At 41.5% G+C, this 12,259-nt stretch overlaps 1 protein-coding gene across 8 annotated transcripts in view; it reads right to left on the reverse strand.

Annotated features, from left to right (window-relative positions):
* The window catches only part of dnm2a (dynamin 2a), a 98,866-nt gene that overhangs the window by 7,025 nt on the left and 79,582 nt on the right, over window positions 1-12,259 (reverse strand). For 7 of the 8 annotated variants that reach the window (XM_015349050.2, XM_006631502.3, XM_006631500.3 and 4 more), the window contains 5 exons: window positions 11,749-11,860; window positions 10,286-10,450; window positions 9,158-9,384; window positions 8,612-8,857; window positions 2,134-7,108 (listed from right to left, as the gene is read on the reverse strand). In XM_015349050.2, the coding sequence (XP_015204536.1) occupies window positions 7,039-7,108; window positions 8,612-8,857; window positions 9,158-9,384; window positions 10,286-10,450; window positions 11,749-11,860 (820 nt within the window). In that variant the 3' untranslated portion in view covers window positions 2,134-7,038. Of the gene's footprint in view, window positions 1-2,133; window positions 7,109-8,611; window positions 8,858-9,157; window positions 9,385-10,285; window positions 10,451-11,748; window positions 11,861-12,259 lie in introns of those variants that run through there. The other variant, XM_015349052.2, reaches the window with a different exon arrangement.

The following is a 12,259-nucleotide window of genomic DNA, read 5'->3' on the forward strand; positions in this document are numbered from 1 at the left end:
TGCGGTTTTGTTGGTAAAATGTACGATATTGACATGCTGTGCTGTCCGGGTGGCCGGGTGTTTTTATTGGGATTCTGCTAGTTCATTAATTTATTGGTTTATTGCATAATAGTCTCATGTCTGTGGAAACAAACTTTATGGTTTTGTTGTGGTGATATTGGAGAATACATGCATGTAAGAAAATTTGTGGCGCGGTTTCAAACAAACGTTTTTTATCTCACGTTTATCTTAAAAATAAAAGTGTCATCTGGGGAGACAGGAGTACCCCTCGGTAACCGCGATACGGAAGAACAGGACTAAAAATCTGCACCATATACTGTAGCAGCTGACAAATGTGACGTCAGAACCCATTTTTGCTTGAGTCAATACTGGCAAACAGGAGTAGGATGGAGGAGGCCTGCCTTCTGGGATTCCCGAGTTTGTCACCAATACTTACGGATTTGAAAAAGAATCCAGCAGGAAAAGCTTAATTTTTATCTTTTCTAAAATAGAATCTTTGGCATGATTCCCATTTGTATTGGGGCATTACAATGGATTATAAACATAAATATATTGGCTAGATGGGCTGAAGGACCTACTCTCATTTGTGGCTGTTCTTAATTAGGACACACAACAGAAGCTAGAGCAGCATAATTCCTTCTTGGCTAGTCCATCTTTTTCCCACAATTGCTGGAGAAGCTGCTGCTGCCCAATCAGCAACAGCATTGTATCAGTCTATCAAGACCACTCTAACCTCTCTCTCAAGATCTGTTTATTGCCTATACCCCTACTCAACCAAATGCTTCGTTCATACGGAGAAGAAAAGATTGCAGCTTAAATCCCTCTGGAAAGCAAGAAGGCAGTCATTTTCCTGTATTGCCAATTTCAACTGTTTCAATTTAGTAATTATAGACTTAAGCAGAGCTGTAACCTTTTCAGATCTGAGCTTTCCAGGAGCCAGTAGTGCTAGACTAAAACCTTAAATACCTGTAAGAATTCTGAGATGGCAACCAACGTGCAAGTTAACAGATCTTCATCCACAAAGCTTAAAATAAAAATGATCCAGTTTTTAGAACTTGAACCCATTTCAGTTTGACAGGACAGAGATTATTTTTTTCCTATAAAGATTTCAATGGTCACTTGGAGACTTACTTAAGTAAGTGACCACTGATGGGCACTTGGAATTCGACAAAGTGATCATGCTTTTAAAAAAACCCAAACTTTAGAACTGGGGTCTTCCTTTCTAAACCTGGGAAATCTCCACCCAGCAGGAGCTGTGGGTTATTAAATCAATTTATAAAGATACGGGACAATTCCATTGCAATCAATTAACCAGGATATTTGATAATTTAGAGACCACCTAGGACAAAAACCTAAGAACCCTTCAAGCACTCCACTCAAAGACCAAAGCTCTCTTGACTGAACAGATTACTTGCTTGGCTCATCAATACCAGGAGTTGCCAATCTTTGAAACAGGTAACGCAGAAGACTAACAGGATTGGTGCTCAAGACCAGAGCTCAAAGTTGAGCTGCTTTAGAGTAACTTGTATAACCTGCTGCAGGACTGAAGGTGGAGGCACTAATAAGACAACTGAGAAAAATAACCTCAAACCTCAGCCCTGCAGAACACCAGATAAGAGATGGATGGAATTTAGCTCAGTCTTCTAGGATCTACAATATAGGATGACTGTGAATCCCAGAAAATACATTAAAATTTGCTTAAGATGCACAGAAGTCAGGTTCATCAACCTGAAATTTCTTGTCTAGGTACATGTTTGAAGTGGGTTAAGGAATTTAAAATTGGAAACTGAAAAAAAAAACAGATGATTGTTTTTTTTGTTTTGGGAGAAGGGACAAAATGTAACATGAGCCATCACAGAATTCTTAGAGAGACTACACCCAAGGAAATGAGCAACACACGTGTGAACATCAAGGGAAGTCACAAAACAACCGCCGTGCACAGAGAAAGGTGTATAGCCAAATGGGGGGGATTTTAAAATGATTTATTTGGAGTGTCAAAGCTGTGCACACAATGGGGACATCCAAGATGATAGGTGGTTGTTTTGTGAGCTAGGAAACTGATTGAACACAAGAACACACACAGTGGAAGTGAGGGAGAACCACAACAGTGGAGCACAAAGAATAGACACCAGCCACCATAGAGATTCCCTTTATTATATACTTTTTTTTTTATTAATCGCTACAGAGGCACTTACAAGTTTTTGTTTTGAATAAAAACACTTGTGGAGTTCTTCAATCATGAACACATGGTGATGCTGAGGGAGGACAGGAGGGTTGGTTCCCAACACAGGACAGACAACGGACGTGGTGTGAGAATTGTGGGCTGGATCTGGCTACAGCGACCCGAGCAGCAGCTGACATCAGCTCTTCCAGCCCTAAAATGTCCCAGTAGCATTTCTGTATTGCCTGGAACGTGAAACCTTTTAGGCCCTTTAATGACCATCCTGCAAAAGTCTTGTTTGCAAACACTTCTTTAAAAAGGTTCAAAGAAGCAGCAGCAGTGAGACATCTGTTGACCAAGCCTAAAGGTAAATCTAATCCTCAGCAGTAATTTGTGACCTGTTAGAGCTCATCTACTCCACCTCCCTCCCAAAACATCAGTGCTGCTTTCTTCCCTAGACCATATAAAACGTCTACTGTGCTCAAGTTTAAAACTGCATGTCTGCCGTAGCCAGATCATTTTTTTCTGACACAAGGTGAGTTTCTGACACTTGCTGTCCTCAAAGGCTCTGTTTAACCAGCACTTAAGATTGGACTACTGGACCTAAAAACTCATGCAGAGCTGAAGGAGGTAGATCAAAAGTAGCCAGAATGTAAAACAGTATTGAAGTGTCATTTTGCATGCACCAGAGGCAGCCCAGTCTAGGTTGATTTTAAAAGATCACCCCCAAAGGAACTGGGGGGATGGGATCTCCAGACAGCCCTGCCTGTCTTTGCTCATCTCTCATTGCAGCAGGAATACATAAGCAAAAAAAAAAAATCTCCCATGGCTGAATCTGGCAACTTGATTCCTGACTGCACTCTGGGCATTAGTGAGATCAGCATCTCTTAAACCCCCTTTCTTGGGATTTTGATGGGACATCACTAACCGATCAATTCTGTTACTTCCCACAGGGAATACACCTAGAGCATGGACCACAGCCTTGTAGGACAGCAGATGTGCAATGATAACTGGGACCTAGAACCCCATTTCAGTACAAGAGGAAACAAATACCCTTCACATTTACATAGGGGGTTTGACTCATTTCAGAATCCTGTACAAACTGTGCTGATAAAGCAGAAAAGCAGTATATACACATTTTGTTTTGCTTTTACACATCTGCCTAGGCAAAGTTAGTTCAGATAAGGCAACAGCCTAAAAAAATCCAGCACCTGATGTTGGTTTACAGAATAGTTTGCCCGCTGCTCACAAAACCTGAAATAGATCAAACTTCTGTGCAATGGGTGTCTTATCAGTTTCCTTAGTATAGTTGAAGAAAGAAGGAAATTACAAAGAACTGATAAAAAATGCCCCTTTCCTTTGGAAAGCTACGAACAGTTCAGCTGATCTCTTCTTCCTTTTTAACGCAGAAGTAGATACTTCTTACGGTTATATAAAACAAACAGGGCAAGGTTTAGGGTAAGTCTTGCTGACTCCCTCTTTAAAGGCTCTCTCTTGAACCACAGGAGAAAACAGCTGAGCACTGGGCACTCGTTAAGTTTCCTACTACTTTGAAAGTGTTTTGAATGGAACTATAAGACTGCACCCCCCCAAAGTAAAAAAAAAATAGTGCTGCAAAGAGATCTGTCTGAGTGGAAATGAAAACCAATAGAAAATTACAAAAATTACCCTGGTTATAAATGATCATAACTGATACAATATGGTATTTAATACATTCCAGGCTCTAATAATAAATGGGTTAGTCTTTTTAAAGTAATTCTTCTGTCCAAGATTCTTTTATTTAGTTTTTCTTTTTTAAAAGTCTCCTCTTTACTCTAAAAAACAGCAGAACTGACTGAACTTCTGGGGGTGTTCATTTGAAATCTCCAGGGAAAAAATCAAAATGGTATTCAAAATGTCTTTCTGATTTTCACCAAATTCAAAGCCAATGTCTTGTCTGTCCTCTTTTTATGAAAGTGCTTTGTAGGCAGAGATCCAACAGTACAAAGCCATAAATTTACTAGCGGGCAATAATCAATATAAGCTCACCATTCTTGTTTGCTGCAAACATGAGAGGAGTCTTTGATCTTTTCCCCGTGCCCAGCTTTAGTTTGCTTTCAGAAAGGACAATTTTTCCAATTTACAGAGACAGCAATCCTGACAACGACACAACTGAAAAATCCGTTTATAACACGTTATCATAATTGCACATCTAGAGATCTTGTCTTAATGATCTCAGATAATTACTTTTTCAATTCACTTTGCTACCCACTTTGCTTCAGTGAACTGGGGTTGCAAATGGGCAGCAAAACAAGCTCACTCTGTCCCTGCCTAACCTGGGCAATTGCCTGCAGTTCTACTCCACACCTGGGAGGTGCATGGCTAAAACTGAAGGGCAAGACATGCAAGACTCATATCTGTAACTATCAAGCCAAAGGATTTCAGTTTTAATCCTAAAAAATCTGATAAAAAAACTAAAATACCACATTTGAGTTACAGTGTAGGAGCATTATGAACAAACACTTAAAAATAGCTCTGACCTGGAGTGATCGGTAACTACATGTTAAGGCTTATGTGATTATCAGATCGATAATCATCATTATAAAGCACGATTATCTGAGACAAAAAAGCATAATTTCTATTACTATTGCATAGATAGTAGGGAAGATTACGTCAAAATCATCAAAAATATATACACCTTTTTCCACACAGATTAGTTATAAAAAAAGCATTTATTACTACTGGAGTGCTTTCTTTTGTCTCAGAGGTGGAAAGAAACTGCTGTCTATATTATGTCAAGCCACAGTGTTAGGCTTACTCGTTTACTTAGGCTTGCTAGTTTCCTTTGAACAACTAGAGACTCTGAACCAAGTTACAATTCAGTGTCATTATAAATGGCAACTGTTTAAGAATGTGAAGTCTTATTTGTTTACAAAATGCTAAGTTAGATTTAATTTTTCATGTTTAACCTATCCATTAAAAAGGCACAAGATTTAAAAATCAGCTTGAGAAAAGGTATTCAAAAATGTGGTCTTATTTTTCAGATCTCATAACTTGTTCAACCAGCTGTAATTCCATCAGAAATCTTACTTAAAATGTCTTGTGAATTTCTTCAAGTTCTCTGATTTGTAACATTTTTACTTCTGTTTTCATGATTAGAAAAATAATATTTATAGCTAGGGATGTGCCTATCTAAATACATACACAGGTGTTCTAAGAAGCTTACAGGCAATTTCTCACAGGTTTATGAACTTGTGCATCCCAAAAGAAACACTGCAAGTTTTAAGTGCAATTAAGACAAAAGACTTCATCTTTATTATTTTCAACTCACTCGTAGCTTGCTGTTGCTGGCAAACTTGCAGGGTGAAAGGACCTTTTAAAAAGAAGAGTTTAAATCCTGAGGGGGACATAAACAATTTGATTCCAGTACTTCTGGCAGATAAAATTGTGATATTCTTTGTACCATCTTTTAAGGAAAGGCCCTTGGAAACTACAAATGTGTTACATAAGACATTTTAAATGATTAGGAATGGCTGTCCAATCAGGGCTGCTCGGTGTAAAAAGAGAAATTTTCCAGAAGTGTACAGTCAATGCTGTTTAAAGGGGTCTTGATTGGGCAAGACTCAGATGCTGGCCAATCAGACAGGTGGAAAAATGATTAATTCCCTTCATGAGGGCCAATCAGATTAGCAGAAGAGAAGACACTCCCACAGAATGCACCAATCCAGTTCAAAGGGAGAGGCTAGGTCTATTTCCATTACTGCCACTTTACAATGAACCACCACTCCCCCCCCGCCCCCCAACACACACACAGCTCTCATCACACTACGATTATCCCCATAACCTTTCAGTTTGACATTAATTTGTCTCTGCTTTGCTTTTATTAGAAATTCCTTAAAGCTAGATACACTGAAAAAATTAATAGTACACATTTGTTGCAATTCAAGAAAACATTAATATTATAACTTTTTTCATTTGATGAGATTTGAAAACCCCCAAAAAACACAAAGGATCAACTGGCTGAAGTGTTTTTGTGTATTGACAGAGGAGATCCAATCGATCTGGGAGGTGGTGGGTGGGAGTATTGTGAGAGAGGGGAGGCCACAGAGCAATGATTAATTCTAAGATCCCTCTAGGGACTGACAGACACATTGCCTGTTTAGGAGAACAAGCCATTTAATAAAGAGAGCTTCCATGCACACATATGGGTAAACAAGGAAGATGGTTTGAAAAGGCTGCTGGTTTTGAAGGTATCCTTTCTCCTCAGCACAGCAAAGTGGGTTTTGCAGTTGATCAGCGAGGGAGACTGGACATGTCCAGGGTCTGCAGGAGAATGATGACTCCTGCCTACCTGCCGAACAGGTCCAGCACTCCACCTAGAGTCAGGGTGGGCTTTTCCACACTCCCTGGCTGTAGCTGCATCACATTTCCCCTAGTCTAGGAGGCCCCCTGATGGCCAACACTCAGATTACAATAGCGACTTCAAAGGGGGGCAGACCAGTCCTCCCTTGGTCTATCCTACTCTATTAAAAGATGACAGAAAGTTGATGTAATCTCAGAAATGGATATGATTTTTATTTTTAAATCAAGCAGGCTCATCCATGCAATAGCAAGCAATCTGAAGTGTAGAGGCAATTAGGGTCTCAGCTAAAAGAAAAAATCTGTTGCATAATCAACCAGCAATGCATCTGTTCTGGATCCCAGGTCCGAAAAGCCTGACTGATGACTGTTTCCTCCTCGACAGGCAGTGTGCGGTTCAAGTCTGCAGTGGCAGGTCAGTGTCCTAGCCTGTGGCCTCTATGAGCGCTTGGCCCCCCCCCCACCCCCTCCTCCTTCCTCTACCACCACCGGTGGCGACGCCACACTAGTACACAGGCCCACTTTGCGTCTCCCAGTGTCTAGTCTAGTAAAGAGGGCTCCGCCGGGCGGATTATGGTAGGTCTGTTGGGAGCCGCTGGGGGTCTTCGGCTGCAGGGAGATAAGAGTGAGAGAGCGGGGTGAGCAAGCGACAAGCCACACTCCCGCCACGAGACCATGAGCACACCGCTAGCACAGACGCACAGGAGCCGGGCAGTGGTGGGTGCAGGAGAGGCCCAGCCAGATGCACACGGACACAATCTGGCCACTATTAACCTCACACAGCCAGGAAAATAAAACCCAGCATTGAGCAAAACACGCAGATCAAGACAAGGGAGAAGACACACAAGAATGTAGATGAAGGTGCACGACACAAGCAGATTCTCCACAGAAATGCACAATCCTAACTATGGCTCTAACACACTTACATCTATAACTGCAAACAGAACCGGGGCTTTCCCATTATGTGTGATGTCTCTCGGCAGGAGAACAAATCGACGAGCTGGTTCTACAGGCTAATATTGCCTATACACTTGAGCTGATATAACATTATGTGGTCGAAAATTAGTCTGTGAAAACATTAGCGAAGGTGCTGGTATGCTGTGCGTTTTAGCAGCTCTTTTAATCTTGACATTTACAGACAAAATGCCTCACGTCACTCAAGGTTGGTTTTCAGACTAATACGCCTTTCAGAACATTTTCAGTTACTATGGGAAATGCTTTAGCTTGACAAAATGAGTTAAATTTACTCTGCCAGTGACTTAAATTTAACCAATCTTCCCAATAAATTAACATCTAGATATTTTAGTAACTGCCCTACTGTTATTCACTGTAGACAGTTAAACTTTAAATAATTTGGATAGATTCTTATTACTGTTTTCTTAAAACCTTTTGTTTTGGAAGGAACTGATTAATATGAAGTTGCCTTGGATATACACAATAATAACAACCTGTTTAATCTCCTAGTCGCTGTATGTTTCAGCGAACGCAGCATCAGCACAAAATCCTATCCTCCTACATGCACAAATGCAGAAACAGACTGACATCAACACTGGAGACAAATGGTTAACAAACACGGACACCCGATGACATACATCCTAGCAATAAAGCTAGCATTAAAAATAAAGCATTCATAAAATTCAAAAATACACAACAATTTCCCCAAGAATCTGAAGGGCTATTAAGTTAAATCTTGCTCATACTATAAGGCTGCGGTGTGAATTAAGTGATCCAATTTTGGGATGACTTGATTAAATCAGCACTTTGGGGAAGAATTAAATTAAAGAGGAAAGGGGCCAATTATTTTCAGCTCCAAATCAAATAGATATGATAACAATTGGTTCTGATGACTCTGTGGCGAGACTTAAGTTGAGCATTGAAACCAGCAACTACCATTACAGTACCAGGCTGGGCCCAGTTATGCCCAGCTAATGTGTTCTGGTCGGATCAGATAACAGCCTCTCAGGTGTTCTAGGTACAAGAGATCATCTCTGAACTGGAGTTAGGACACATCACCTAACACAAGAGCTACAAGCACAGGGTTCCTCGCTCCACACATCTGGGTGTCTGCTGGGACAGCTCTCTCGCTGGCCAGCTGACAGATTTTAGTCTTACCTGGGAATACCAGGGGGGACGCCAGGGGGCACTCTGGTGGGCCGAGAGGGGATCTGCGGGGGGGCACTGAACGGATCCTGGTTCCCCAAGCCGTAGGTTGGCTGGGGGGGGCCAGGTCGTGAGGGGATAGGGGGTGCCCCAAAAGCCGGGGTGGGGTTGAGGGGTGGCCCTGGCGTTGGGCCCCTGACAGCCGGGGGACGGCTGGGTGGGGGGGCCGAGCTGTTCGGCCTCCGCTGAGGGGTAGGACTGGAAAACAAAGACATTAAAATTTTTACATAAGCAGAAAACTAGTGTATCTTAAAATCCTGTGTTAAAATATTAAAAGGGGGCTTATGGTTTAAGACTTTGCCAGCTACCAGCCTATTACTGCATAAAACTACATACTTGTTATAATACAAGTTTTTCCCTTTGACCAGCCATTATACAGGAGTGAATTATTTTCCTTTTCAGAGCTATTACTTTATGTCAAAAGTCTTGACGTCTGTTCAATCTGACCAGTCAGAGCAAGCCTCAGACTGCTCTTCATTATGACACTGCCATGCTGACCTGGTCTCCTTCTGCATCCACCCATCGTCTACAGGAGGGGGCACGGGCACGGAGACGGTGGTGGTGCTGATGTCCCCGATGATGCTGAGCGCTTCCTTCAGGGCGTGGTACATGCGCAGCATCTCGTCACGCCGCTGCGCCTGGTCTGCAGACTCCTCCATCAAACTGTTTTGGTCCCCAGAAGAGTACAGGTAGGCCAGCAGCTCTGAGTGGATGAACTCCTTTGCCTAGACACGTAGGGAGGAAAAAAAGAGAAGAGCCTGTTACAACAGCTGCCACCGTCTGGGCTGCTCAGAACTTGGAAGCTGAGCAAAGCTGGATCTGGTCAGTACCGCAATAGCAGACATCTAAACCAACACCAGATTACTGCGCAAGAGGTTTAGGTGGACCAGTAGGTGGCGCTTTTCCCTTCAGACCAGAATTTTTAGACTAATGCTACAGCCGTGACTGGGGACCTGGAGGTGCTGTGCTTTTTGATGAGATGTTAAACTAAGGTCCTGGCTACTTGGCCTTTAAAGATGGCAGGGTTCTGTTCCTAAGAGTAGAAGTTAACTGCAATCCTTGGGCTACTCTGGGCACCCCAATCCACTCTGGGCCTGTACTATTTAATATACACACAGTTGTCTCTTAATTCAATTGGTGATGTAATATCTCCCCTTTCCCCATAATGAGATGATGTAGTCATGGTGGGGAAAGGATGCATCATGGTGCCCAGGGCTGTGTGCTACTCAGATTTAGCAAAGTGGAATCCCTGCTGTTTGTAAGGTGCTTTAGGAACCTTTGGGGATGATCAGCTCTGTATAAAATACAATTACAAGTCAATCCATACAGACGATACCAGGGGTAGAATCTGTAACAATTTCAGGGAACACGCAAATTTGTCCATGTGCTTTGAAGTCCAGAAATAAGCAGCACAGTGTTCTGTGACTGGAGATGAGTTATTCATTGTTTTGGGGAAAGGATAATGGGAACTGACAAATTGTTAGAACACTAATTATATATAATTATTTAGAGGGACTTGGCATGCATTTTAGTGAAATCTCTTTCACTCTTTACGAATTTGTAAGATTTGCTACCTGATTCAATTCATGCCAATCAGGAGAGGTAAAACCAAAAAAGGACACTTACATTGTTGATCATCAAGTGCATGATGGTCTTTGGCATGAGGTCTCTGATGGACTTATTGACGATGCCGATGTAGGAGTCCACCAGGTTGCGGATAGTCTCCACCTGTCTCTCCAGTTGGGGGTCCATGGAGAAAGTGTCGGCCGGGCCTGCCTCCTCGTTCTCTGCCTGTACCAGACACACAGGTTAAATGGCTCAGAAAGGTTCAAAGGTCAATGCTTACATCACACTTACCTGTGTGTCATTATATATCATGTACTGCAATATCCTGCAGGTTTTAATGGATTTCTACAGAATGAGTGTATGAAGAACTACAAGTGCATCTGTAATAAAGAAGCAACAGAAAAGAGTTGTGCAGTGGTCACTTAAAATGGGCACGATAAAGAGGTTATAGTACAGACTATCATTTACAGCCTCTTTCTGCTTTGCTTGCATGTGCTCTCAAATGAGGTTTTGCCACCAGCCTGTGCCAAATAAACAAGCTGAAACAGTTTAGATGAAGCCTATGAAGAATATGTCTCCTGGGTTTAAGGCATGAAACCTTACAATATAATGGAACTGTGAATTCACTTTCTGTCAATCTGAGAAATGTAAACTGTTTTACAGTTTTTAAATTTTGACAAAAGATGCGTCTGTTTAGGCAGGTTTTTAGTGTCTGCTTTTTCACCATGTTTTTTATCTCTATCTTTACTTTGATTTGTTATACTCTGTAAAACATTCTAAACACTGTTGGCGTACATTGGCACTGAAATAAGTCCTTATAATCCTTGTTGCAAAATAATAAACCTATGAAAATAATAGACTTATATTAAGAATTTCTTCTTACTAATATTAATATGCTTGAGTTGTTTGTCCAAAGTGATGCACCTATGCTTACATTTATAAAGTTGGGCACTTGACCAGCTGGGTAATCTGGGTAAAGTAGCTTCTTCAAGAGTATAAAATATAAAAACAGGGCCTTGCCCCTCAAGCTTCCAGTTACAAGTCTAGAGCCTATCAACTGCTCCAAAATGCTAGCATAAAAGTGTGTATTTAAAGCCTGAATAGGAATGATCGCTGCCACATAGCTGTAAAGGTTTGGAGATCTCCTGTCCCGTTTTAGTATGTCCACTGGGTTTAACATAACTTTAAATTTTAATAATAGTTCTAGTCCTGCAACATACAGCTTCAAATGCTTACATCAACAGCATAATTGGTATTATTGCTACTGCTTCATCTTTTTAAATACTGTATGAGATTTAAAATACAAACAAGCCAGACTTTCTGTTCCCCAAATGTCAAGGGACTGAATTAAATGAATCTGTGTTTGGGTGGCCTGACTTACATATGCACCCCTAAGAGTTCCAGGGGTAGGGGTATAAAGCAAAATAAAATGGTCTGCACAAAACAATAACGCCTACTCCGAAGTGTCCCCTTTAAAATTTAGGGGGGGTTATACACATGATTTATTGTAGAGTCCTACTTACTTGGTCTTTCTCTGGATAGACCCCTGCTCTCAAAAAAGAAGCTTTCCAGCTGTCCACATCCTCCTGGGAGTCGCAGGCGAGTTCAATCTGCCGCAGGTCCTTATAAACATTCCTGTATGTCAGACACAGATACAGATGCAGCCATTCAAAATGGGTGAGGTATTTCGCGGCATACCGCGACATGCCCACCGGGGTATCACGCAGTTCACGTGTGTCACGTGACTAACTATCTGGCGTCGCCTTGTAAAACCGCCAGGGGGAGCTTAACCTCTCATGTACAGCATTTGAGCCTTTAATTTTGAACTGTGTATTACAGCATGTTAATCATCAGTCATTAAAATGTTGGTATATTTTATGAAAGCAAGATTGCTCAGTTGGACAAAATTACACAACCTACCTTTATCAGAAATATTTATACATCAAAGCCTTTACTGAAGATATTACTAATAGTATTAATAATGGATGACTTTGGACAAGCTGTATACTCAAAGTATAATTTCTTTAGCACATT

This window comes from Lepisosteus oculatus, chromosome 11, assembly GCF_040954835.1.
Source record: "Lepisosteus oculatus isolate fLepOcu1 chromosome 11, fLepOcu1.hap2, whole genome shotgun sequence".
Taxonomy (NCBI): Eukaryota; Metazoa; Chordata; class Actinopteri; order Semionotiformes; family Lepisosteidae; genus Lepisosteus; species Lepisosteus oculatus.